This window comes from Leucopleurus acutus (genome assembly GCF_964270905.1).
Source record: "Leucopleurus acutus genome assembly, chromosome: 15".
In the NCBI taxonomy this organism is placed as follows: Eukaryota; Metazoa; Chordata; class Mammalia; order Artiodactyla; family Delphinidae; genus Leucopleurus; species Leucopleurus acutus.
Genome location: NC_139157.1, coordinates 14,732,421 through 14,759,767, shown reverse-complemented (window position 1 = coordinate 14,759,767; position 27,347 = coordinate 14,732,421). Strand labels below are relative to the sequence as shown.

The window sequence follows — 27,347 nt, the reverse complement described above, 5'->3', positions numbered from 1 at the left end:
TTCAAAAGCTATCGGCAGAGGTGTTAAGAGTTCAGGCACAGAATTAGATTCATTAAAAAAAAATCAGAATAACAATAATGCCTACTTGATAGGGTTGTTGTGAAGTTTAAACAAGCTGATGAATGTCAACTGCTCAGAACCATGATTAGCACAAATGTTCAACATTTTTTAGATAACAGTTATTATTACGGCACATGCAGATATGTTTAAACCATCAAAATATATGGGAGGCTAAAAAGTTTATCAAGTAATTTACATCTGAATTTTCATTTGTCCGTAATTTTATATTTTAGTGTCTATTAATCAGAACGTTAGTGATTCTACTGTCTTTGATACACATGGTGCTTTGGCCCATATGTATCAAAAGAGGTATAAGAGTCACTAAATCAAAATTTATTCCTAGGATTTACTCATCTTGGCTCCTAAATTCTTTCCCTTTCTGCTACATTCCTAGTATGAAATTCAAGAAAAGTAGTACATAAATTTCTTCCTTCCTCCCACTTTTGTTACCTAACTCCTGGCTCTTTCTCAAGAGATGACCTAACTCTGCTTTGCTTTTTCTTCCATCTGTTACACAGTTCTAATGTGTGGTTTAAAAAGTAGCAGAGGAATAAACGGAGGACCTGAAAAACCTAAAATCCGTAAAATATCCACTCATAAGCGAAACATTCAATTGTCTCATTGATTTTAATTCAATTAGAGGAAAAATTAAAAGTCAGACAAGCAAGCTGAAATTGTCACTGAATGTGAGCTAAACGGATGCAGGACCCTCCTGTTGCAGATATCTGATATGCTGATTCCCGTATTCATTATGAAGGTAAGAACACGTTAATTTACAAAAACATATGGGTCCATACAGTCAAAGTAAAGCTGGTTACTGGAGTACAGGAATCAGTTATGTGCTTAAGGCTTAGAAGTGCCAGCACTAGTTGTTCTTTTAAGGCTCCGTGGAGTTAAAAAGAGCTGGCAGGGTATGAGATTAAGCTGCCTGAAAGAAAGGAATCCTGGAAAGCAGCATCAGGTAAGGCCATGGCAGGCAGGCTGTACCCTACAAGAGCTGACAAACTTACTCAAGTTTGCTAAGCAAAATCCCAGTGCAGTAGGTTGCATGTCAGAGTGACTCTGGGGCTGCTAGAGCTGACATGCTTAGTTTAGGCTGGAGTGGGAAGAGAAGGCGGCACGAAGGAGAAGACAGGAGATAAGGAGAAGGTCGACAGCTAGTCCAGCGGAGGGTTTTCCCAACTGTACTAGAAACGGCATTGCCGACCATTTCTAGAATCATTGCCGTAAACTGGCAGCCCAGACAACTATCCAACTCAAGAGCTGACCCACATAGTGTTTTCAAGATTTGAACAAACTATCAACAATAAATGGCCATTTGACACAAAATCCAGATTTCCATCATCTTTCGCTCCAGTGGAAGATCTAGCAGTAACTGACCAGGGTCAGCGGGGGGCGGGGCGGGGCGTGATTCTCCAGCCGATGCAGTCCCTCCCACTCCCTGGCTCGTGCCTGCTTCACCATCATCTTTCTTACTGATCAGGCCCATCTGTGCTAAAAAAACTTACACTATTTTACCTTCTCAAAAATGGAACAAGTCGGGCTCCCCTGGTGGCGCAGCGGTTAAGAATCCACCTGCCAATGCAGGGGACACGGGTTCGAGCCCTTGTCCGGGAAGATCCCACATGCCACGGAGCAACTAAGCCCGTGCGCCACAACTACTGAGCCTGCGCTCTAGAGCCCGCAAGCCACAACTACTGAGCCCCTATGCCACAGCTACTGAAGCCCGTGTGCCTAGAGCCCATGCTCCGCAACATGAGAAGCCACCGCAATGAGAAGCCCGCGCACCGCAACAAAGAGTAGCCCCTGCTTGCCACAACTAGAGAAAGCCCGCGCACAGCAGCGAAGACCCAACACAGCCAAAAATAAATAAATAAAATAAATTAAAAAAAAAAAAGGAACAAGTCAAAGCATTCAACGACTACTTCCATGAGAAAATATATGCTGAGCTCCAAAGAGTCAGGTTATAAATTTTTAAACACAATTTGTTTCTAACTTAGTCATTCCAAGGATCTTTGCAGATTTTCTGAAGATGGTCACCTTTCCTTCTCTCACCATCTCCTGTTTAGTTTGGCTCAGAGTCCTAGCCAATGTCTCACAGCTTATTTGGTTTAGCCTACGTTACATAACTTACATGGCTCGCCACACTACTTTCTGTATCCTCCTTAAACATCTGGGATGTGAGTCTCTGTTTAAGTTATGAATCTTCTGTGAATAGATGATTCACAAGGTTTTCCAATTTGACTTGTTAGAAATATCTTTTTTGGGTTTTATTTCCTTTGTTTTTCAATTTCAAGATTGTATTTAAATCCACTTGGTAAAGGGAAAGAGTGTGTGTCATCTTTGCATTTTTTCCCCCTATTATTTAAAGATGTTGTTACTCTGCAAGAAGCTTTCATTTTCAGACATGTCTTTTTCTGGATTTTTATAATGAACCATTATTTTTTGAGCATTAAATATAAATATATACCAAATTTCAGGTTCTAGCATGGGGATCAACAACTTGTTCTTAAATAAATGTGCCAAACCAACCTAAAATAGTTATTGGATTTAAGACTTAAATTTAGGCCTTTCTATTTTAAAATGTTAAAAGAAAACCACCCAAACCCAAACAAAACAAAACCAAAGCCAAGAAAACCACCATGCTTCAGTATGTTTCATTTTTCTGGCCACAGAAAACATATTCCAGCAGATGGGGCTAGAAATTTATATATGATTCTTGTTTCAGAGCATCACATACTCTGACAGAATACTTTTCCTGAAAAAGAAAGTTTATTTTTATTCGTGTTCTTTTACTAAAACAAGAAATTAGTGCATTACAATAATGTTGCTTCTATATTACTAAGGGGAAAAAATGCATGTTTTTCCTGTTATGCACAGATTATAGGCAAAAGTTAGAAAACACAGATGCATTTTACATTACTAGTATAAAGCTTTAGCTTTTAACCTTTCTGACTACAACCCATGGTGAGAAACCCTTTCACATACACAGTACCTACACACACACAGACACCCACACCAATAACCGACACAAAAGCTTCACAGAACAATATTTACCTTTATCATGAGTAATGCATTGATACTTTCTATTCTGTTTCATCAAACACACCAAAAAAAACCCAAACCTATTAACAGCCCACTGGTTAATTTTACTACACACTGTGGTGTGAGCCTGCAAACTACTGCTGGGCGTTCCAGCACCCTGCCTCCTCTGCAAGCCTCCACGCTGCTCAGAGGTTGGTCCTTACCCTCGGGCATTGTCCTCCTCAAAGACAGGACAGGCCAACAAGCAGCACTGGCCCTGCCATGATAAGTGATGAGCCAACGGTATGTGGGCTGAATATCTCAGTAGGTTATGATCGCTACAAATGGAATCAGGTGAAGACTTGATTCTAATATAGAGGGTGAGTGGCCTCACCCCGTCAATTCCAAGCGCACGCCATGTGGCAGAGGTAAGAGGGTGAGCTCAGGTGCACACGTGCGGAATGAGACAAAAGGTACCTCTTTCTGGTACAAAGTAGAGTCCTTTCCTGACTCAGTCCAGAGGGGAGGAAAGGGCTTTACCACCAAAGGGGACTCGCCAGCCCCATGATGCCCACATGGAAATGGCGGGGCCCTCTATTCGGGACAGATAAAAGCCAGTCTTCAGCCCTGGGCATATATTACCTCGTTATACCTCAAGACTGTGTTCTCCTATAAGATCATTAGAAAATAATGTTCCAAAAATCATACTCCCTCAGGTCACTTACAAAATGCCTTCAGAAATAGAAAAGATTGTCTATTATCTTCCTGTGCTTCCAGAGGAACGACATACCGTTTCTGTTTTCACGGAATTCCAACTGAAGTCACAGCTATTACGTTACATAACATGTCCTATGTCAGGACCCAAGGAAATAAATGACTCCTTAAATTTGGTGATAGAAAAAGTTATTTCTTATAAGACATTCTTATGTTTTTCTTTTATTCTTGTTAGACAACAAGAAATGTACAACCCAGGAGTATCCCTGACTTTCTTTAATCATTGGGCTTCGCGGAACTAAATATTCAACTAGATTACTCGTATCAGATATCTGATAATATTTACTTCTCTGTTCGTATCAACTGCTTGCTCTATTTTAAATGTAATGCTTTTATTACCTCATTTGAAACTTATTAAATTTTGACAATCTACTTCAAATCCTTTCCTCGCAGCAGAAAGGAAAAAAGTCCTGAAGAAAAATAAAAAACGGAACCCAGGAACACTGCTTTCAAGTCTACGGACAGCCCAAAGCAATAATGCCTCTTCGACAGTTTACAACCGACAACTACAAGAACAGGTGCCATTTCTGACCTCACCAGCCTTTCATAAGAAGCTGCATTCTGCTCTGTGCTGCTCGATGTAACGCAAGAAAAAAGGGACTTGGTCCTCCTCTTTTTTGGATCTGCTGTGAATTCAAGTTTTTACACTTACTTTCATCTCAGTCACTTAAATACTAAATTTCCCAGAGGATCACAACACTAAACAACATAATTAAACACTCAAGGGCTAGAAAGAAAGGGGTGAGAGCAGAATGCATCCAAAACTCCCATCCTTCATATCGTGGGTTCAAGGAAACCAAACAAGAATGTAAACAAAGCTAGAATCCAAAACAAAAGTCATTAACCAACTCCTAGCTTCACAACCTGAGGACAAGAAGTGAAGGCCTGTACACCTTTTTAAAGGAAGTCAACCACGCAGTAAACAAAACCAAAAACAGAACAAGTTAAACGCTCTCAAGGTCTACTTCTCAGAATCGAGATTGTAAGATCGACAGTATAACCTGTTTTCTGATAGATTCAGAAGGCTTCATCAAGTGTTAAATATTCGACATTCCTACTTTTAATGTTGATGGTTACAGACATCAAAGGTCCCTTTGCTTCTCTTCTATCCTTTCCTGTTTAATAAACATTTATTAAGTATAAGGCACAGTTTCAAGTAACATGCGAGATACACAGGTTACCAAAGGGCTTGACCCTGACCTTAAATGTTTATCATTTAGTGGGCAAATGCGAACTGTAGTGGAGAAATTCCCATAAACCTCTTAACAGTGAATGAAAACAACCACTTCAACCTTCAAATGATAAAAAAAAGCAAAAACCTTCACTCTGCTTTTTGGATTCCGCCTTGCCATGTCCTTTCACCACCCTCTCCCATGCAGTCACCATTGACTAATGATTGTATACCTGTCTGCATACTTAATGGAACAAAATTTTTTTTAATTTAATACAGAATTTCTACAGTGTGATTTTTTTTAAAAATGGGGGCTTTTTATAGCACTGTTCCTAGAATGGACTTACTACTAGTCTTTTTCAAAATTTCTTTAGGCCAATAATCCTTTCATAAACTACATTTTTATATTTAATTGCCTCTATTTTGCCTTTATATGTACCACTAATTCCTAAAATTAAGATGTTGATTCCCTTTGGAGATGACAGGTTTTACTATTAGGCTTCAAAGATCCTGAAAGAAGTGCTGAGCTGATGGCTGGCTCTCCTATGTTGGTAGTAAGGCTGGGGTGGGATCCACAGGGGTTCAGAGTGATTATTAGGGAACAGAGGCGCCACCACCACAAGTGTTTTTACCTTGTTCACAGGCAGAACTGGAAGGTTGGTCCTGGATGGCTGCCTGGTCCTTGATGCTTTCAGCGGTCTCTTGATTTGTGGAAAGTCTTGTTTAGAAACAAGTGTTTCCGTTGACACAGATGAGGAATGTCTCTTCAGTATTTTTATAAACCACTTAAAACCTAACAGATTTGGTTTGTGAATCACTTTCCTATGAGTACCAAGGGAGTTCCTGGTTGGAAGGTGCCCTTTTCCATCTTGGTAACGTGCGGTGTTTAACGGAGAGAGTACATTTGTATTTGATATTTTCCGGTTCATTTCCAGGACCTGGGACTTATTCAAACCAACAGCTGCTGTATCAGGAAAGAACAAATTCACGTTCTGATTTCTTGTCAGGGTGTTGCATGTTGTGGTCTCAAATTCCTTAAGTGGTTTTAATGTTCGATGAACAAGTCTTTGGCACTGACACGCTTCTGATAAAATATAGTGAGATCTGGCCAAGGACCTGAGAAGTCTGGCTGACATTACCACATCTCAAGCTAAAAGAAAAAGAATTCAAAGTTCAAGTTTTTTAATAAAAAATGTTTAAAAAGTATACAGTGTTTTCCCAGGTAACAGGTATATTTCTGTAAAACAATTTGCAAAATAGATACATCTTAACTTAAGCCTAGTAAAAGAATGAGGTTAAAAAAATACATACAAGTGTTTTCACCACCTCTCTTTTAGTCAACCTTTAGCCTTCTTTCTGGAAGGTTATAAGACTATAAAGCTATTGAGGGACTTCCCTGGCGGTCCAGTAGTTAATACTCTGCGCTCCCAATGCAGGGGGCAAGGGTTCGATCCCTGGTCTGGGAACTAAGATCCCACATGCCGCACAGCGTGGCCAAACCAAAAAAAAAAAGTAGTTTATTTGTCCTTTAAACACATATCATTTTTTAAACACCTTAAAGCAACAGACAATTATTGGTGCCTATAAGAGGTGATGTTTGAATCGGGTTTCAAAAGGGCAGAGGGATCAGCAAGTCGAACACCGCAGGTAAACAGTATTGTTCACCTGACAAACAGGATGCAACTTCAGGGGAGCCAGGTGTGAGCTGCAGCAGCAGCTGAGGGCTGAACAGGAGCCTGTGGCTGCATCCTAAGCACTGGTCCTAAAGTTTCTATAGGAGAGGGAAGTCGGAGTTCTTCATGTGAGACTCACATGGTCAAAAGTACATTCAAGAAACATATCCTTGGTTAAAACTTAGAGGAGGAACTGAGAGACACTAAGACATTGCTTTCTGAGTACTTTGTACCCAGCAAGCGCTCTGCTTCACCTCATGACAATCCTGTGAGGTACTTCACAGGGGAAACTGCGGCTTAGGGAGGCTGACTGCTTACAATCAGTGATGCAGAGACAGAAGGAAATCCCAGGCTTTTCCAGTTCTAGAGACAACACTGTAACCACTGCATATATATTATCTCCCTTTAAAAGGATGAGGGCAGGGGGGTTCCCTGGTGGTGCAGTGGTTGAGAGTCCGCCTGCCGATGCAGGGGACATGGGCTCATGCCCCGGTCCGGGAAGATCCCACGTGCCGCGGAGCGGCTGGGCCCGTGAGCCATGGCCGCTGAGCCTGCGCGTCCGGAGCCTGTGCTCCGCAACGGGAGTGGCCGCGGCGGTGAGAGGCCCGTGTACCGCAAAAAAATAAAAATAAAAAAATAAATAAAATAAAAGGATGAGGGCAAGGATGAGTCACTGCGATACTTAGGAGCTAGAACCTGCTGCTTTCAAAATATCTTCAAAAGTTGGAATTCTCTGTTTAGTTCCAGTCCAACTAGCTATTTTAGTTCACCTTTAGTTAGTACTATTACCTGCCAGTTGAACCAGTGGGTTTTGCAGAACCTAATTATACAATATTTTAGGAATCTGTTTACACAGACCTGGATTCTTCCATTCTCGTCTAGGAAATTCTTACCTCCGGGCTCTAAATCTTGCCTTCACACAGAGGCTGGACAAAGAATGTAAAAGCTGCAGGACAAACAAGTGTGCTTTCTACCTTTGCTGAGAAAAAACAGAGGGGTAGCATTTAAGGTATCCGACACACACACAAAATTATTTAGGCTTTGTTAAAAACTGGAACACATCTCAGAAAAGTGAAATTTTAATTGCACGGACTAAATTTAAAGATAAAAATACACTACACTTTTAATTACACTAAGAGCTTTATATAACATTTTGGGCACCGAATTTCCGTGCTCCGCATTGCCCTTGGCATATTTCTCGATGGTTTCTACATCCGTGCAGATTGGTGGGGGCATGATCCCCCCCGCCCCGAGTGATCTCATCTTCCATCCTCCCTTAGCCACTCACTCCCAGGGTCTTATGCTCCGAGCTATATCGTGGCCATTAGGCACCTGCGGCTACCGAGTACTTGAAATGTGGCTCAATAAAATTTAAAAAATAATTTTTTTTGGTACCCTGTATTTTATACTTAATATAAAAAGTAAAATATCTCAATAATTTTTATATTGATTACTTGTTGAAATAATATTTTTAGATATATTGGGCTAAATAAAATTAACCTCACCTCTTAATTTTTACTTTTAAAGTGTCTAGAAAACTTAAAATGCCGTGGTGTGGCTTGTATCGTATTCCCGTTGGAGGGTCCTGCTCTAGACCTGTCATTACCAATATCTGCAACCTCATGTTCTCAATTTCAAGCATTCTACTCTCCAAACACCACCTCTGATCTTTCAGCCTCACTCCTTCTATCACCCAATTCCAACAGTTCTTCAACCCCAACAGGACCTACAATTCAATGATCCAACCACTTTTTCACTGTCCCTCACTCCCCACATCACTTCCTCCACACTTAGTTATATTCCATGGACCTCAAATCCCTTGTACCCCACTCTTCCACATACCCACGTGGCAAAACCTCAACGTGAATTAAATATAATTCACCCAATTTATGCCTGGACTCCTGCACCTCAACGTGGCTGGAGACGGACAACCAACCAACAACCATCTGGTCTCACTTTAAAATCATGACCACTCACTTCGGGTGGGCCTTTCGTGCCGCTCAACGATCTTAAATACTGCACTTACATACTATATTTTACTTTTTGCTCTCTCCTCACACCTTCAATGCCTCCTCCTTTCTCATTCTCAATAACGACCTTGCTTCCTCTTTGGTTGACAAAACACAAACAATCAGGAGAGAACTTCCACCAGCTCTTGCCATCATCCCCCTGCCCACCTATTGCTTTTGTGCCCATATACTTTGTCTTCCCTTCTGCTGCTACAGATGAGGTGCCCGTGGTCCCATCTACAGCCAGGTCCTCTGTCGGCACACCAAGTCTCTTCCCTCCCTGCCTACAGAAGACATAGTTAAGCCCTTCTCCCCTCTCTCCCCCATGCTATTTATTTTTCCCTTTTTACTGACACATTCCTATTAGCATACAACTAGGCTCTGATTTCTCCCACCTTATAAAAACAACTCTTCCCCGACCCCCATCTTCCCTTCCATATACTACACTTGTTCTCTGAGCTCCTTTCCTTTCAGAGTTTTATTGCCTCTCTCCATCTCCTCTTCTCTGATTTTTTTTGAACCCACTCCAATTGGGCTTTCATCTCTGTCACTTCACCAAAGCCCATTTGTCAAGGCCAGCAATGACCACCACATTTATAAGTCCTGTGGTCACTTCTCAGTATTCATTTTACCTGACTGACCAGCAATATGTGATACAGCTGATCACTCCACCCTATTCCCTCACTCATTTCTGGGATACCACGCTGGCCATTTTCATCCTACCTCATGGGTAGGATGTCTCTTTTGCTCGTCTCCCATCCCAAGAATGTAATGTACCAAGGCTCAGTATTTGGGCCACCTTTCTTCTCTATTCTCAGCTCTTGGTGATCTCACCCAATCTCATAGTTTTATATAGTACCTACAATTGATGAATAGCAAATATTTATCTCTAAACTACTCTGATGAGCATGAAAAATGTAACATGCTCAAAACTGAGCTTCTGAAATCTTCCTGCAAATCCTATTCTTCCCAGTCTCCCCCACTCATAAAATAGCAATTACATCCTTCCCTTTGCCAAGGCCCCAAACCTGCAGTCCACCTTATTCTTCTCTTCCTTCTCCATACCCAATCTGCCAGCAAATCCCACTGGCTTGGTTCGGACTGGTCCTCACCACCAACACTGCCACCACCCTGGTCCAAGCTGCCGTCCTTCCACGGGATTATTGTCGCAGCCTCCGAATTGGTTTCCCAGCTTCTGTTCTTCAGATTCTTCTGAACACAGCAACCAAACTCAAATCGGATTACATCTTCCCTCTTCATAAAATCTGATGATGGCCTCACATTTCACTTGAAATAAAAGCCCAACACCTTAAGATAGACTACATGGCCCTCCATTCTCCGCCCTTTATCACCACTCTGACATCTCCTCCAGCTTTTCCCCCTCGCTCATTTTGCTCCAGTCACTCTAGTCTCTGGATCTCTGTACTTACTATCCCTTATACTCTTCTCTCGGGTGTCTGTAAGCCTCATTCCCTCACCTCCTTCAGACCTTTGCTCAAATGTCTCCTACACAGTGAAGTCTTCCCTGACCACTTCATTTAAAACGCACACCAGCACCCACACTCTAGCTTCCTCCACTATTTCTCCATTGCATTTAACATCACTTGCAAACACGTTGTGTTCTTAATTTATTAACTCACACAACAAATTATGAACTGAGTGCCTACCATGTGACAGAAATTGTCCTACTTGCTAATACAGCTGAAAATAAAATAGACGAAAATCCCTATCTTTTGAAAGTTACATCACAGTGGGGAGTGAGAGATAATACACGTGGTAAACCACTAAAATATACATTAAATAGTCACAACGCTACAGGGAAAAAAACAAGAGGAAAGGAGATCTTTGTCTCTCTCCTGTAGCACCTAAGCTCCTTGAGGATAAAGATTTGCCTCTTGTTCATGCTGTGTCTCCTGTAACCAGAGTGCCCAGCAAACAGCAGGTATTCAACTCGTATTTTTTGAATGAAATACAAGGCAGCTACTCAGTTCTTGGACACATTTTCTACTTTTTAAGAACATACCAACTAAGAAATCTGTATCAACTAGGCTATAAGTCAATGGATAAGTGGCGCTAATCTCTGGAGCACGCCTTCCAATTCCTTAAGCTGCTCAAAATTATTTTATCTTTGCAGTTACCGCTATGCACTGGCTCAAAGGGTTCAGTACGTGGGTATGGACGGAGTGCTTTTCACTCCCAGCTAAATCGACCAAAGATAGGCAGGGGGCCTCCGGGGGTACCGGTGAAACACGTGAGACGTTCAGGGCGGCGGGGAGCAAAGGGCAGACCGCTGTGCGAGACCATACAAGCTCCCAGAACAAGGTAGTGCACTAACCTCTCCGCGGGAAGAAAAGACAGACGCGCCAAAGGCGCACGCTCCTGCGCCTCCGCCGCAGGCAAGAGACAGAGTACCGGCTGCAGTCCTGCGCTCCCGCAGCCAGTCCCAACACCGACCCAGCGCCCCGCCCAGCGCCCGACACTGCGCAGGCGCACAGGACTCCTGGCCCAGCGGAGCGTAAGCCGCCCGGTCCACGTGACCGTCGGAGCACGTGACCCGTGCTGCCGCGACCTTATCCGCTCCCTGGTCCCTGCGACGTCCCGGTCCCTGGTTGCTTCCGCCTTCCGCCCACTTCCTTATTCCGCTTCTCTCGTCGCCCTCAGCTCTCCCCGCCTTCGTCCCCGGAAGATCTCCGCGTCCTCGGCCATTGTTTTTCTCTTCTACTGGCACCAAATAAAGTTTCTTCATTCAAAAGCAGTTTTTTAATCCACATCCCTCCCTTTCTCAGCTCCTCCCCCGCGCCTGCACCGCCTCCTTTCCTGCGGCGAGTGAAACCCGAGCGTTGGCGTGGGGAGCGCGGAAGGTGATGGCGGGGCCTGCGGTGTCTCTCTCGGCACGGGACGTAGGGTTCGTGTCGCTTTCCTCGCCCGCTCCGCTCCTTTTCCTCCTCCCCACTTTTGCGGAGAGCTGGGCCTCGTCGGGAACCTGTGGGTACCAGCGGGGAAGCAGCGGCGGGCCGGAGGCGCCTGCTCCCCGCCGCCAGCGAGTTCCATCCCGCTGTCCGGGCTCCGCTTCCCGGGGTCGGTGCCTCGGTTTCTAACGGCTCGCGGGGAGGCGAGGGCTAGGCGGCTGCTCTCTGGGCTCCAGGCTCGGATCGGCTTTGCAGCTTCTTCCTTACGCTGATTCGTGGCTTCTTCCCTGCCTACACGGGAACGGACTGCGAACCCCGACTGAAAATCTCCGCTTACCCCCACCTCTCTCTACAATGGTGGTTCAGGGGTTTTGATAGTCTTCTATTAATGTGAATCAGTTAACGCGTCTTTCAAGTGGTTCGATACGGTTATTTTTTTGGTTTTGGTTTTTTTTTAAAACTTAACGCATGACTGTCTTGAAAGTGTATGCCTCCTTTCAGAGTGTTGCAGCGCGTGGCTTTAATCATATTTTAATTGATAAACCTACTTTGGGGAGGTTAAAGTTGTCTGCAAAAGTTAGGGGTCTGAGATCTATCGAGAAATGTGTTTCTTCCTATTGCTGACCAGATTAATTCATAATCCCACTATAACAAGTGCCTGTACCTTCTTGCGTTTTAGGCGTCATGTTATAGATTCTATAAAATTATTATATCTCTCTGTATAAATTGAGAGGCCCAATTTATATTTGAAATATGTCCTTACTGCGAAAGATGGCAAAACACAAGAGCACTTGGAAGAAATTGACTGTACCGGCAGTAGATTGAGGCCAGAGAGGCCAATGTCCCAGAATTTAAGCATGTGCTCACCTTCAGGCAAATATAGGGAGTGTCTGCGTCCTTAAATTTTGAGTCCTAGGCATCTCTGCTCTCACCCAAGCCCTAGACCTGAGACCTTACCCTTAGAGATGGAAGCCTCTGAGGAAATTTACTAGCTGGAAAAATAGAATAATTTTCCAGTTAAGTAAAATCTCAAAGGACTGGCACTTCTTTTCGTATCTGCTGCCTTGGAAAATTCAAGTGTCAATTAATTGAATATTCTTTCTCTTCTCCCAAGGAATTAGTAGTAATTGTTAAAAGTTAAATTCTGATCAGAGCAGTTACTATGCATATTAAAACCTACTCACTGTAAAACACCACAGAATCAGCACTTTTCCTATTTTTTTGCTATTTTTTTGAGTTTTATGGTTAACATTTGAGGAAGCCTCTTGAAAAAATACTCAGGGTGTATAACCCTATTTTTAAAAATTGCAATAAGGTCTTTGAGTTTTTAGTAGTGTGATGATTCCACATTAAAGCTAGAATAGGAGATTTGGTCAGAAGTATTCCAACTATCTTCATTTTTACTTTGTCTCTGGTGATCTGAAGATATACATGAACTGATCAGTTAAGTTTTGTGCTTTCCATCTAAAAACTGCACAGTACTAAAGTCTTTTTTCTAACCGAATCATGTATGTCCTTAAACTAAACATACAGTGATAATCTGTAACCCTTGATTTTTGCATGTCTAAAGTCAAGAATATCTTTAATTTTTGATTCAGGTATACTCAAGTTTTGTTCCTCTCCAGGTTTCTTCGTTCTTTGACACTTTTTGAAAATCTTTAATTTTCTGGTTGGGAGAGCAAGAGGGTAATCTGCCTTAATTTTGTTTAGGGGCAGAGAGGATGGAAGGAGTTATTAAGCAGGTAAAGAAGGCAGCAAGAAAAACCTTAGAAAAGAATTAAGTTGGCTAAGAGTATAGACAAAGAAGCAGGTTCATAAATATTTTTCATTATATTTTTCTAGCACAGTAAAGTCTTTCAGGCAGTTTTCCATCCATTGCCTCATTCATCTTTCTAAGTAGAAGTCGCTTAGTAAGTAATAGACCTAGGAGGAAAGCCTGTTTGATTTTTAGGATAACTCTTTTTCTGTCCTATCCCATTGTTAAACTGGTTTCCGATTAAGGAAAATAAAAGGAATACAATGAGAAAGATAAGAAAGATTAAGTGGACTCCAGGGTAGAGCCTGGAATTTGAGGCACAAAGAGTGCTTAGCTTTTACGATATACCACAGAGGTTTGCAGATTTTCCTGTGTTACTGTAGGAGTTGGGCAATGCTGGTTTACTTTACAGGGCTTGTATGAGAAGGCATTTGAATTTAAATGAGGTATTCTAGAAACTGAAAGATGGCCAGCCTTCTAATGTTAATGCTACAAAGTAATATACTGTGTATATGACTCTTTTCTAGGTCATTTGCATATCTTACAGTTAAAGACAGATTACCACAGATCTTAACCAAGGCTATTGATACATTGCATCGACATAAAAGTGAATTTTTCGAGAAACATGGAGAGGTAAGAATTGTGTTTTAACATTCTTTTTTGGTTGACTCTAATAGAAACACAATAAACAGTTTTCCCTCTGTGGTAATGGTCATTCCACCTGGAGATAAGTTCATATGGTGAAACTTAAAAAAATAAAGGCAGGCTAGATAAGGCAACATAATGTTGATATGAGATCTGTGTTGTTCTTTGATTTTTCAACTTAAGAATTCTAAATTTAAATGTTTATAATAGTTTTTGAAAGACATAAAATGTAGTTTTGAAATGTATTAGTTTTTTCCTTCTTAAATTTAGATACATAAAAATTTGCTACCCTAGAGGAATTATGTATATATGTGTGTACATATATACTTATATTTGTAGATGAAATACTTATATATAAATTAATTACATGTAAACTATTCATATATATGTGTGTGTTTGTGTGTGTGTGTATTTTTTCCCCCCTGTATTTCTGCAGAAAGGCCTGGAAGCTGAAAAGAAAGCAATTTCTCTTCTTTCTAAATTACGGAATGAATTGCAAACAGATAAACCAATTGTTCCTTTGGTTGAGAAGTTTGTTGATACTGACCTATGGAATCAGTACCTAGAATATCAACAGAGCCTTTTAAATGAAAGTAATGGAAAACCAAGGTGGTTTCTCTCACCGTGGTTGTTTGTAGAATGCTACATGTATCGAAGAATTCATGAAGCAATTATCCAAAGGTAAGTATATAGCCATCAAATAACAAATGTTTTAGATAATTTGTGCTTTTTTAAAAATTATAAAATGGTAAGTTTTAAAATAAAAACCAGTAGAAGCCTGTATTCAGTTCAACAGATATTAATGGCACTATTGGAAATTTCTGCAAATGTTATTGCTCTAATACATTCTTGGCAATTACAATCCACTTGCCTAGAAGAGACCTAAGATTGAATATCTGAATAAGATATTCAGATATAAAAATCCTTATAAAAACTTACTTATTTGTAGAGTAAAACAAAATGTACTTATTGAGCAGAAAATGTTAATTTGAAATAATTATTTATATAAAAAATCAAGACAGGACAAAGTAAGCATATGTTTTGTTTATAAAAATAGATAATATGTCAGAATTATTTGGTGAAAGGAGTCACTATATTGTTTTATGCACTATCTTAATAATTTTTAGCTCTTTATTTAACAGCTAGATTAGAAAAAAATAATTTTTTTAAATTAATTAATTAATTTTTTTGTCCGCGTCGGGTCTTAGTTGCGGCACATAGGATCTTTGTTGTGGCGCGCAGACTTCTCTCCAGTTGTGGCGTGCGGGTTTTCTCTTCTCTAGTTGTGGCGCACAGGCTCCAGAGTGGGTGAGATTAGTAGTTGGGGCACACGGGCTTAGTTGCCCCACGGCATGTGGGATCTTAGTTCCCTGACCAGGGATCGAACCTGCATCCCCTGCATTGGAAGGTGAATTCTTTACCACTGGACCACCAGGGAAGTCTCCCAAATAATTTTTTATAGGTTTGTTTATACTAATTTAATTTTTCCTAGGAAAATTCTGACAGAGAACTGACCTGTAGAGCAGAAGAAAGTGTAATGTGGATCATTCTTTTAGCTCACAGGTTACAGAAATACAGGTTTGCTGAATAAGAGGAATCCTTTGGTATCTGTTCCTAAACATAGCATAGGATAATTGTAAACAATCAATTAAACCAGCACTACTATTAAAAAGATGACTTTGGGGCTTCCCTGGTGGTGCAGTGGTTGAGAGTCTGCCTGCCGATGCAGGGGACACGGGTTCGTGCCCCACTCTGGGAAGATCCCACATGACACGGAGTGGCTGGGCCCGTGAGCCATGGCTGCTGAGCCTGCGCTGTGCTCTGGAGCCTGTGCTCTGCAACGGGAGAGGCCGTGGTGGTGGGAGGCCCACATACCGCAAAAAAAAAAAAAAAAAAAAAGATGACTTTGGGGAACATGCGTAAATTTGAGTCTATTCACTTTTTTTTTCTGTCTTCATCTTTATAAATTATTTTATCATCTTTATAAATTATTTTAAAGTCAAAAGTTTTTGTATTTGCTGAATAAGTATGTTTTAGGTCTTGTGCTTTAAAAGCAGAATATAATGTTTAAAAGATAGCACGTTTTCTGGCTGACAGATCCAAGCAAAAGACTATAGCAAACACTAGGCACTGTCATATATTGAACACCAGCTCCGTTCTAGTTACTTTGCAGCCCAGTGAAGTATAGGTATTATGATTTCCATTTTACAGTGGAGGAAACTGAGGCTCAAAGAGATTAGTAACTTGCCCAGGGCTGCATGGTTAGTAAATGGTAGAGCCAGTATTTGAGCCTGGTCTGTGTAAATTGGATTAGAGCCCTCAAACAAGTAGTCCGTTTGGATGTCGTTCCGGGACTAAGGTTAGTCTGACGTTCTGCGTGATGGTTTCATAACTTTGGAAAATATCCATGGTATTAGACAAGGCTGCTGAAGTGCTGAAATGCCGAGTGGCACCCTGAACAGGCTTAGTGGAGTTTGGAAGTTAGAAAGGTAAAAGGAATGCTGTTTCTGAGTTTGATTTTAGAGGCGGATCAGGTTCAGAGAATGAAAACTCTAAGGCAGGAGCTTACAGACCTGGCTGCACATTTGTCACCCAGTTGGGGAAAAGTTTCTTGTTTTGTTTTTAAACATACAGATTTGGACATTGTTACATTAAATCCTGATGATTTAATTTGTCTGTGGTGGGGCCTGCATATCAGTTTTTCTTTCCAGGCCCCAGGGAGACTCTGCCCAGCCTGTGCTGCTCAACCCATTGGTCCAAGAATAGCCTGATAAAAGGGGTAGAGGCAAAATTCAGCTTTAAGTTCCAGGAATGAGAGTATTAGTCAGCCATGGGTGTGGAACTCTCCTAAGGTGGTTTCCGTGGCAGATACTTGAAGGTCCGGGGATTTGTCTGATACTGTACCATACTCAGGTGTCAGGTCGGTGTAAAGAAAGGCTGTCCTACAGCAGAACTAGCACTGAAGTAGTTTGTTTGTTTTAATTGAAGTACAGTGATTTACAATATTGTGTTAGTTTCAGGTGTACAGCAAAGTGATTCAGATAAATATATATGTGTGTGTATATATATTTTAGATTATTTTCCATTATAGGTTATTACAAGATATTGAATATAGTTCTTCGTGCTATGTAGTAAATCCTTGTTGCTTATCTATTTTATGTATAGTAGTTTGTATCTGTTAATTCCATACTCTCCTAATTTATCACTACCCCTGAGGTAGTTTTTAAGTGTCCAATTTGTTAGGGCTCTTATAGGAAGAATTCCTATCCTGTGTCAGTGATGCCTCCAGAGTGACCAAAGAATGGTCTTCCTAACTTTTGCAGGCTCCCAAAGCACACATTAGCTTTAAGATATGTTTCAGTTGATTTTGCCCCTTACGCTGAAACATACTTCTAATTTTCTTTGTCAAGATGTATATTTTGGTTTTTTTTAGAGTTAAATGGTTGAAAATCTGCAAATCTAAATTAAGATTCAAAGTCTTAGCCATATGTAAAATTTAAATATATTAAGTAAATATACTTCAGATACTGAAAGATGAAAGTACAGAGAAAATGGCAGACATTTTTAAGCTTTTATTGAAGTGTGATATACATGCAGAACAGCGCACATGTCTTAAGTGTTCAGTAGTCTTTACCAGAACATGCTGTGTCCCCAGTGCCTGGATCAAGAGGCAGAATTTAGGCCCCTTTGGATCCACTTCTAGTCACCACCATCACTGCCCCTTAAGGGTAACCACTATCCTGACCTGCATTAGTTCTGCCTGTTTTTAAACTTCATTTAAATGAAATTTTATGGAAGTAGTTCTGTCTCTGGTTTCTTTTACTTAGCATTACATTGGTGAGACTCACCATACTGTTGCGTATAATTGTAAACCATTAGTTTTCATTGCTGTATAGTATTGCTTGATACGAATACATGACAATCTGTTGACCTGTTCTATTGTTGATGGATATTTGAGTAGTTTCCAGTTTGGGGCTATTATGAAGAGTGCTGCTACAAATACTCGAACACATATTCTTGGTGAACATACGTGTGTGTTTCTGTTGCGTGTATACCTAGGAGAGAACCCCTGGGTCATTGTGTGCACATATACAGCTATAGTAGATTCTAAAATAGCAAACGTTTTAAAATCTGAAATCATTTATAGCTATGTGAGTTTGCTCTCTTAAATATAAGGAACAAGTCTCATTCTTAACATGAGGTGTGACTTTAAATTAATGAAGAATTTGTTAATAAAGCACTGGAACAAGGGTCCACAAACTTTATGTGAAGGGCCAGATAGCCAATCTTTTAGGCTTTGGAAGACACGTGGTCTTTGTTGCAGCTCCTCAGCTCTAGCGGTGCCGAAGCAGCCATTGGCAGTATGTAAATGAGCATGGCTGGGTTCCAATAGAACATCAGTTATAGACCCTGAAATTTGAATTTCATGTGTCACAAAATCTTTTTTTTAAATTTTTTCAACTCTTCAGGAATGTGCAAACCGTTCTGAGCTTGCAGATCATACAGACCAGGTGGTGGGCCAGAGGGAGTCTGCAAGCTGCAATCTGCTGACCCCTGCAGTTGAACCCACGCACCCAAATAATTTTTGTCCTTTTAAGTCACCTCGAGAGACTGATTCACTTCAGCAATGCTGCCATTGCTAAAAACGTCTTTTAATTCTTTGGAACTTCTTTCAGAGCCAGTTTACAAACCTCAAAAATGATTAGTCTCATTATTTTTTAGTCACTCCTCATTTTTGATCAAAAATATTTTATTCCATTTGATTTACTTGCCTCATTCTACTGGAATTGCTCTGAGTGACTTTTGGCTGTTTCCAAAAACAAATTAAACTCCAAAGGATGAAGGTATGCTGTCACTGATAGGGCGTTTAATAATGTGCCACAGGTTCTGAAGAAAATCCCCAGAGAGGAATTCCAAAAGTGCTTTGAGCAATGGCAACATTCTTGGACTAAGGGTGTAGCTTCCCAAGGTGACTGAGAAGGGAGGCAGCCATCATTTGGATGTGTAAATTCTGGTACGTTTTTGGTTTTGATTTTAATCAATCCCATTGCATCAGCCATATTTTGCCTTTTTACCCTAAGGTAGAAGACCCATGGAAAAAGTAGCTAATTTTGAAGAACAGATGATCTGAATGTTGTTGACGTTTGATTCTGTAAAGTCTTTTATGTTAGTATTTCTGTCTTATGAGTTGTGTTTTTCTTAGGCCAGTATTAATATTATTTGATCTCTCATTGGACAACATGAAGATGGCACATACATCACCATTGGTCAAAGTCAACTTGGGAGTAAAAGTTGCTAAAAAATTAAGAATCTACCCATAGATGATCAAAATTTGTCATTATAATAAAATTTACATTAATATTGTCTGATCTATCTCAAGTAGTCATTGGGTTCCCATAATCTGTATTTGACTCTCTTAGTAATCACTACATTGTATTCAACTATTCTGTTTATATGTTTGTTGCTTGGAACCTGGCCACCCTGAGCACCCAAAAGAATGTTTGTTGAACTAAAGCAATTGTCTTGAAATTTTGTTTCTTTTTCTCCTTTTGCCCTGAAAACCCACTGGGTAAGTAATTATAGATACAGTCCCTATAATTATTTAATGCTTCCGGTAAAATATTTGATTAAGGAACATTTGACAATTAGTTAAAATGAGTGTGGGGATTTACTTTTGCATTTGTTTAATTTGATTTATTTTGTGTAACTTGATTATTATTTTTGTGTAACTTGATCTATGTTATACCTAGTAAAGATTACCAGTGAGTTTTTAGATGGGCTGCTACTATTCTCTTTCCTTTAATAAACTGCAATTACCCAAATGTTTCAAAAAAAGGTAGTTATATAAATGTTCACTTATGCTTTTTTCCTACTTTAGTCCACCAATCGACGACTTTGATATATTTAAAGAATTAAAAGACCAAAATTTCTTTGAGTCTCAGGAATCTATCATTGCTTTATGTACTCACCTGCAAGAGTTGATGAAAACTATTGAAGACCTAGATGAAAATCAGCTGAAAAATGAGTTTTTTAAAGTTCTTCAGGTAAATATAATAATTAATCTCCTGAGTTTATTTAAATAGTTGAAAAATAAACTGGTACACGTTTAACAGCAAAGCATGTTTACATATTGTCATTTAAGTTATCAGTGATCATTTTTTATCATTTTAATAATTATCTGTTCGAGAGATGAAAATCCATTTAATCTCTGAAAAGGGGTTTTGAAGTTTCTTCTCCTCCCACTGGAGGTTTTAGTGGCACAGGAGTCATCTGGCTTCATAGCTCTGTCATTCTTGAGAGATACTGAAGTCCACAGTCATCTGATCGGCCCAGCCTGACTTGGCTTTGAATGTTGGCCGTGTCACTTACTCGTGTTTGGACCTGAAGCAAGGTATTTGATGTTTCTGAGCTTCAGTTTCCTCATCGGTTAACTGAGGGTGGTACTATGTGCCTCGTAATTTGACCTGAGAATTAAACTAGCTTCGTTCCTGTAAGTGTTGGGCACGGAGTGGAGCACAGCTGTCGTGCAGTTGTCATCAGCAGGTGGAAACAATCGGGTGGCCCGTGGCCTATTTCATATGCTTTTATTACATTTCTTCATCTATCTTGTCTTAAGTTTAGTTTTGAATTCTCATTCAGAACATCCTCAAATTTAAAATATATCATTATAATCAGAACTATTTGAAAGTATGTGGTTTTACACAGCAGTTTCCCCAGCCCTTATTTCCCGAAAGACGTTCGAAACATTTCCATAAAGAGATGTTTGAAAGTGCTCAGAAGAGACACAAAGCGGGGAAGGGGGACCTGGAGTGGTGGAGGAGGGGTGCGGAGCTGCAGTTTTAAGCCTGGCCCCCAGGGAAGGGCCTGCTAAGGAGGGGGGCGGGCCCCGAGGCAGGTGAAGGAGGGGGTCCCCTCACGTCTGGGTGGAGCTTCCTGCGGAGCCCTGAGCGGGGAGCCTGCCAGGTGTGTGGGAGATCCTGCCGGGGAGGCCTCAGGGAATGGGGAGCAGAGGTGAGAGGGCCTGCGGGCCGCGGCTGCACAGAAGCCAGGCTGCCTCCGGAGCAAAGGCGAGGACTTTGGTTTTTACTCACAGTGAAGTGGGAAGCTGTTAGAGGGTTTTGCTCAGAAGAGTAACTTTTTTTAAAAAATAAATTTATTTATTTTATTTACTTCTGGCTGCGTTGGGTCTTCCTTGCTGTGATCGGGCTTTCTCCAGTTGCAGCGAGCGGGGGCTGCTCTTCGTGGCGGTGCGCGGCTTCTCACCGCGGTGGCTTCTCTTGTTGCAGAGAACGGGCTCTAGTGCGCGGGCTTCAGTAGTTGCAGCACGCGGCCGCTAGAGCGCAGGCTCGGTAGTTGTGGCACGCGGACTTCAGTAGTTGTGGCTTGCGGGCTCTAGAGCGCAGGCTCAGTAGTTGTGGTGCACGGGCTTAATTGCTGCGCAGCATGTGGGATCTTCCCAGACCAGGGCTCGAACCTGTGTCCCTGCATTGGCAGGTGGATGGATTCTCAACCACTGCACCACCAGGGAAGCCCAGAGGAGTAACATTAAATGACTTATTTCAAGGATTACTTCCAAGGACAGACCGAAGGCACAAGGGTGGGAATGGGGAGATTTGTTACTACAGTGACTCAGGTGAGGGCAGACTGGACCAAGTTGGTAGCATCAGAGATGGTAAATGTCACCAGATTCTGGATGTACCTTGAAAGTAGAGGCTACTGAATGTGCTGATAGTTGTGGGATGTGATGAAGTCCTGATGAAACTTGGAGGGCGAGCAGAGTAAGCTGAATGATGAAGCAGGAAAGGCATATTTTGAGTTTGGAAGAAAAGTGGTCATGGTTCTGTTAACTAATAAACCAGAGTATTATTTCCCCCTCTCACTATTATACTTAGCTTAGAATTAGAAAAGAAAAGAGAAAACAAATCAGCATGTCACTCGCTGCCCCTAGCCAGCCCATTCTTTTGGGAAATCATCTTCTTTGAATATGTTCTTTGTCCCGTAAGTATAATAAACTGTGAAGAAGAAAGCGTACTGATCTATCCTCTGTCATCTAGTTCAGCCAGCTACCCCAGACTGCCCCTCTTCTCCCACGTAAAGGAAGCCAAAGTTGTCCCCATTAGTGCTCACAATGACCAGCAGGTTACCTCCCTACAGGAAGCCTGAAGGTGTCTTAGTTTCTAGGGAATTATTGATGCTTTTAAAAGCCACAGCACTCCACCGCTGTTCACACAAATATTTCAGTGTCAACTTCATCAAACACTGTTCTAGATGCCGGGCATGTGGTGGTGAGGAAAACAGACTAGTCCTTGTTGCCATTGAACTTGTAATCCTGAAGGAATATAAACGAATAATGGCACAAATAAATACAGAGTTACACGCTGGAAGATGATCTGAAGGAAATGTGCCGTAGGCCAACAGAGACCCTGACCTCAGCTGGAGAGTGCCGTCGTGTGTGCCGTTGTATGTTTCTTCATCAAATTTGGACGCTTGAGTTATCTTTCTTTTTAAAATAATATCCTTGGTTGGAACATGCACTTTCCTCTCATTTTGAATCACAGAATACGAGAGCCTATTTGGGCTAACATTTATTGAATACTTCTGTATGCCAGCTTTTGGGTACATTACTTACATGCATTATGTCAAATACTCAATGACTCTACGAGCTAAGTGCTATTATTACCTCATTTTTCAGTTGTGGAATTTGAGCCTTAGAGCTTAATTTACCAGTGGTTGTTTATTGGAGAGGCTAGGATTTGAACCCAGGTCTGTCTAATTCTAGAGCCTACAGTTCTAAACGTGTAATTTTAGTTAGAGCTTAAAAAAATGGGGCTGCGTACCGTTTTCTACAAAATAAACTTGAGTATTTCAAAGTAGAATAATAGATTATTAGAGTTGGAAGAATCTTGGTTATCACCGTGTTCAATTTCTTTATTTTACAAGTGAGAGAACTAAATCCCAGAAAAGTTGCCAGGTCCTAAGGATGGGGGAATTTTTATTTTTCTTGACTCTGGATTATAAAGTAAACTTTGTAGCCTCATTTTTACGGCAGCTGATCATGTTCTAATAATATCTGCAAGATGCAAAAACTTTCACTCTGATTAAACGATGTGAGTGCTAAAATCATTCAAACTGTTTTTTTTTCTTAAGTTCATTGCATACTGGCTAAAGTTTCATTGTTTTACCTTTTTTATACAGTATACTTAGAGAAAATGTAGATTGGGTGGACATTTTATACTAAGAATTTTATGAATACTTTTAGCAACCCCACCTCCCATTACATCCTACGTAATAGAGTTTTTGTTGGTTATTCAAAAGAAGGGTAAATGATTTGTGCTTTTTCTTTTTCAGATTTCACTGTGGGGAAATAAGTGTGATCTGTCTCTATCAGGTGGGAAAACTATTTCTCAGAAGATCAATTTAATAAATTCTTTGGAAGACCTAAAACCTTTCATTTTAGTGAATGACATGGAACATCTTTGGTCATTGCTTAGCAATTGCAAAAAAAAAAGAGGAAAAGCATCTATTACTCGAGTGGATATTGTTCTGGATAATTCTGGGTTTGAACTTGTTACAGATTTAGTATTAGCTGACTTACTGTTGTCCTCTAAACTGGCTACTGAGATCCATTTTTATGGGAAAACGATTCCATGGTTTGTTTCTGATACTACTCTACATGATTTTAACTGGATAATCAAACAACTAAAACATTCTAATCATAAGTGGGTGTCCAAATGTGGGGTTGACTGGGAAAACCATATTAAAATGGGCAGATGGGTTTACCTCGATCACATGTTTTGGACTCTGCCTCATGAATTCAGTGCAATGCCTCAAGTCGCTCCTGACTTATATGCTACACTACAAAAGGCACATTTAATTTTATTTAAGGGTGATTTGAATTACAGGAAGTTGACGGGGGACAGAAGATGGGAATTTACCGTTCCATTTCATGAGGCTTTGAATGGCTTCCACCCTGCACCTGTCTGCAGTATAAGAACATTAAAAGCTGAAGTTCAGGTTGGTCTGCAGCCTGGGCAAGGTGAACAACTCACAGCTTCTGTGCCCAACTGGTTGACCATTGGGAAATATGGAATATTTCAGTTTGATGGTCCGCTTTGACTTGCTGTAGGAACTCTCAGTTGGGTAGGAAGATCTGACAGTCACTCCTCATCCCCAGAAAAGCTCTGGGAAGGTGGGCTTCTCAGTGCTCTTTGACACACACACTGATGCTTTCTCCTTTGAACGTTTTGCCCCGCTACATTGTTTTGGGGATAGGTGGATTACACTGGTTACAGATAGTTACATTTATGTTGGAATTTTAGTAACTTATTTCAAGTTAACTGCATCATTTCAAATGGTTTTAATGAACTTATTTTCAATTGGGCAGACATATAAGTGAATTCTGCTTTAAAAGTTAACATTTTAAAAAATACTGTGCTGCATGGTATTTAATATTCTAGGAGGCATGGAATTTTACTCAACTTGATTTTGGGCTCTAGAGATAAGGGCTCAGTAAAGATATAATATATTTACATGTTAAATATGCTTTGTAAAGAGAGGCATTTCTTAACAACTGTGATATCTGAACACACGAAAGTAAAACTTACCTCTTAAGTTAATTCTTAATTTTGTTCTCCTTGAATTTTATTTCATTTCAAAAACCTGTATTATTTGCACGCATTTGTATTTTGATTGACCTGTAGAATGGATGGTAGGAAACACAAAATTGAACAGAATGAAACAAATAGTACTTGAAGAAATGTAATATCTTTTACAGTAATTCTATTTGTGATGTCCATAATCAACTGAAGTATATTATTTTAACACATACATGTTTTAAATGAATGGGATTGCTCTACAGTTTAAAAAAAAATGCTTTAGGTAGGAAAGATTCTTCTGCATTGACTTTGTACTACCAATGAGTTAATTCACCTTTTATAATCTTACACATTTATTGGTGATCACAGCTATTAAAGACTAAGTTTCAGGTCAGTTTGTTTTGAAACTGAAATTGGAAATAAACCTGGGAACGTTTTCTTGCACCAGAATAATAAAATGAATTGTAAATTGTACTGAAAATCTCACTGGTTTTATCTTCCAGTGGGGGAAGGTCAAGAAGGGAAGATTAAAAATGAGGTCTTTATGATGAAGAAACTCATAATGTATATTATAGATGTTGTCCAAGCAGTTGTTAAATTATGTCACTTAAATGAAGTGATAGTCTGTGCCCTTGCTAAGTGCTTAAAATTGTTTTGGTAAAATGTTTATATAAAGTTGCACATTTTGGATTTACTCATTTCCTTATCTACATGTGTTCCTGTTTTAAACATTGTTACTAAAATACTGAGCACGTGAGAATTACTTGTAGACACTTGCCATAAACTAGAAGACAATTGTACATTTGTATTGACTTCATAGCCACAGCAGGAGCTATGGTATAATACATTACTTTTTTCCAAAGCATGGGATTTTTTTTCTATGTTCATGTTTTATTAAGAACATGAAATTATGAGGAAGTAGTTCACCCTCTCCTACAAGAAAGAGAGCAAGGAAGCAAACTAGAGCCAGCAAGAAGTTGGCACCATGGGAGAGGAAGTCAAGGCGGCAGTTTTAAAAATGCTTATTTAGCAGGAGGGAGGGGGCCTCTTGGAGTTTCACCAGTTGATTTTTTTTTAAAATAATTTTTATTTTTTATCTATTTATTTTTGACTGTGTTGGGTCTTCGTTGCTGCACGTGGGCTTTCTCTAGTTGCGGCGAGTGGAGGCTACTCTTCCTTGTGGTGCGCGGGCTTCTCATTGTGGTGGCTTCTCTTGTTGTGGAGCATGGGCTCTAGGCATGCAGGCTCAGTAGTTGTGGCTCACGGGCTCAGTAGTTGTGGCTTGGGGACTCTAGAGCGCAGGCTCAGTAGTTGTGGCACACGGGGTTAGTTGCTCCGTGGCATGTAGGATCTTCCCAGACCAGGGCTCGAACCCTTGTCCCCTGCATTGGCAGGTGGATTCTCAACCACTGCGCCACGAGGGAAGCCCTTAACCAGCATTCCTGAGATAAAATTCACACACAATTCATCCATTTAAAGTGTACAGTATTTTAGTACAGTATGTTCACAGAGCTGTGCCCCCATGACCACAGTCTAATTTCGGAAAGTTTTACATTCTCTAAAAGAAACCCTGCACCCGTTGGTAGTCACTCCCCAGCCCCCTCTCCTCAGCACTTGGCAACTAGTAATCTGTTTTCCGTCGGTGGATTTACCGGTTGTAAGATGTATCAGTACTTCATTCCTTTTTTTTTTTCCTGAATAATATTCCATTGTATGGATATACCATATATGGGTCTACCATATTTATCCATTCATGAGTGAATGGACACTTGGTATGTTTCCACTTTTTGACTATTATGAATAATGCTGCCATGGACATTCATGTACACGTGATTGTATGTATGTGTGTTTTCAGTTCTCTTGGGTATGTACCTAGGTGTAAAAGTGCTAGATCTTGTGGCAGTTACATTTAACATTTTGAGCGACTGCCAGACTCCCAAAGTGTTTTACATTGCACATGAGGGCTCCAATTCTACATCCTTGTCAGCACTTGTTATTGTCTGTGTTTTTCATTATAGCCATGCTACTGGGTGAGAAGCAGTATCTCACTGTGGTTTCAATTTGTATTTCCCTGATGTTGAACATGTTTTCATGTGTTTATCGGTCATTTGTATACTTTTGGAGAAGTGTCTTCAATTCTTTTCTCCATTTAAAAATTAGATTATCTTTTGTCGTAAGAGTTTTAATTTTTAAAATTATGTTATTTTTGGCCATGTTGCCATTCGTCATGCAGGATCTTAGTTCCCCGACCAGGGATCAAGCCCTTGCCCCCTGTGGTGGAAGCGCAGAGTCTTAACCACTGGACAGCCAGGGAAGTCCCAAGAGTTTATGTTTACTTATTTTTTATTGTAAGAGTTCTTATATCTTTTGCATACAAGTCCCATCAGATATATAATTTGCAAATATTTTCTCCCATTCTATGGGGTGTCTTTTTGTTTGCAGCACAAAAGTTTTACGTTTTCACGAAGTCTTCTTTATGTTTTTTGTTTCTCTTTTGTTGGAAAACACTGGTTTTTGAACTGCTTCTTAACATCACCTAAGGGCCTCTGAAATGAGGGCTGGAGACACCCAATGGACAGGGCTCTGCCTGTCGCCTTCTCCTGCTTCCCCACCTGTTTCTACCCCAGCAGATTTGGCCTATATATTCTGTTTGGTGTAGGTACAGAGGAGCACGATGAGGGAAGCTGGGGCTCTGGAGTCAGCTGGGGGTGAAGTTTCCACTGAAGAGCTG

General features: G+C 40.6%; 2 protein-coding genes across 2 annotated transcripts in view; one reads left to right on the top strand and one right to left on the bottom strand.

Annotated features, from left to right (window-relative positions):
- Nucleotides 1-11,147, bottom strand: part of RMND1 (required for meiotic nuclear division 1 homolog) — a 39,378-nt gene extending 28,231 nt beyond the window's left edge. The window contains exons 1-2 of the mRNA XM_082855478.1: nucleotides 11,047-11,147; nucleotides 5,662-6,179 (exon numbers count right to left, since the gene is read on the bottom strand). Coding sequence (XP_082711604.1) covers nucleotides 5,662-6,165 — 504 coding nt within the window. The 5' untranslated portion in view covers nucleotides 6,166-6,179; nucleotides 11,047-11,147. The remainder of the gene's footprint in view (nucleotides 1-5,661; nucleotides 6,180-11,046) is intronic.
- A 395-nt stretch (nucleotides 11,148-11,542) lies between these two features.
- Nucleotides 11,543-25,928, top strand: ARMT1 (acidic residue methyltransferase 1). The gene is made up of 5 exons (XM_082855969.1): nucleotides 11,543-11,616; nucleotides 13,904-14,009; nucleotides 14,458-14,702; nucleotides 19,900-20,065; nucleotides 23,370-25,928. The coding sequence occupies exons 1-5, from the start codon at nucleotides 11,576-11,578 to the stop codon at nucleotides 24,135-24,137; spliced, it is 1,326 nt and encodes a 441-aa protein (XP_082712095.1). The 5' UTR covers nucleotides 11,543-11,575; the 3' UTR covers nucleotides 24,138-25,928.
- The last annotated feature ends 1,419 nt before the right edge of the window (nucleotides 25,929-27,347 follow it).

Bases quoted from the DNA above. Each gene is read 5' to 3' on its own strand.
- ARMT1 (XM_082855969.1), top strand. From the start codon at position 11,576: ATGGCGGGGCCTGCGGTGTCTCTCTCGGCACGGGACGTAGG. The intron at 11,617-13,903 runs GTTCGTGTCGCT...ACTCTTTTCTAG, and splicing joins CTCTCGGCACGGGACGTAGG to GTCATTTGCATATCTTACAG. The intron at 14,703-19,899 runs GTAAGTATATAG...TTCCTACTTTAG, and splicing joins CATGAAGCAATTATCCAAAG to TCCACCAATCGACGACTTTG.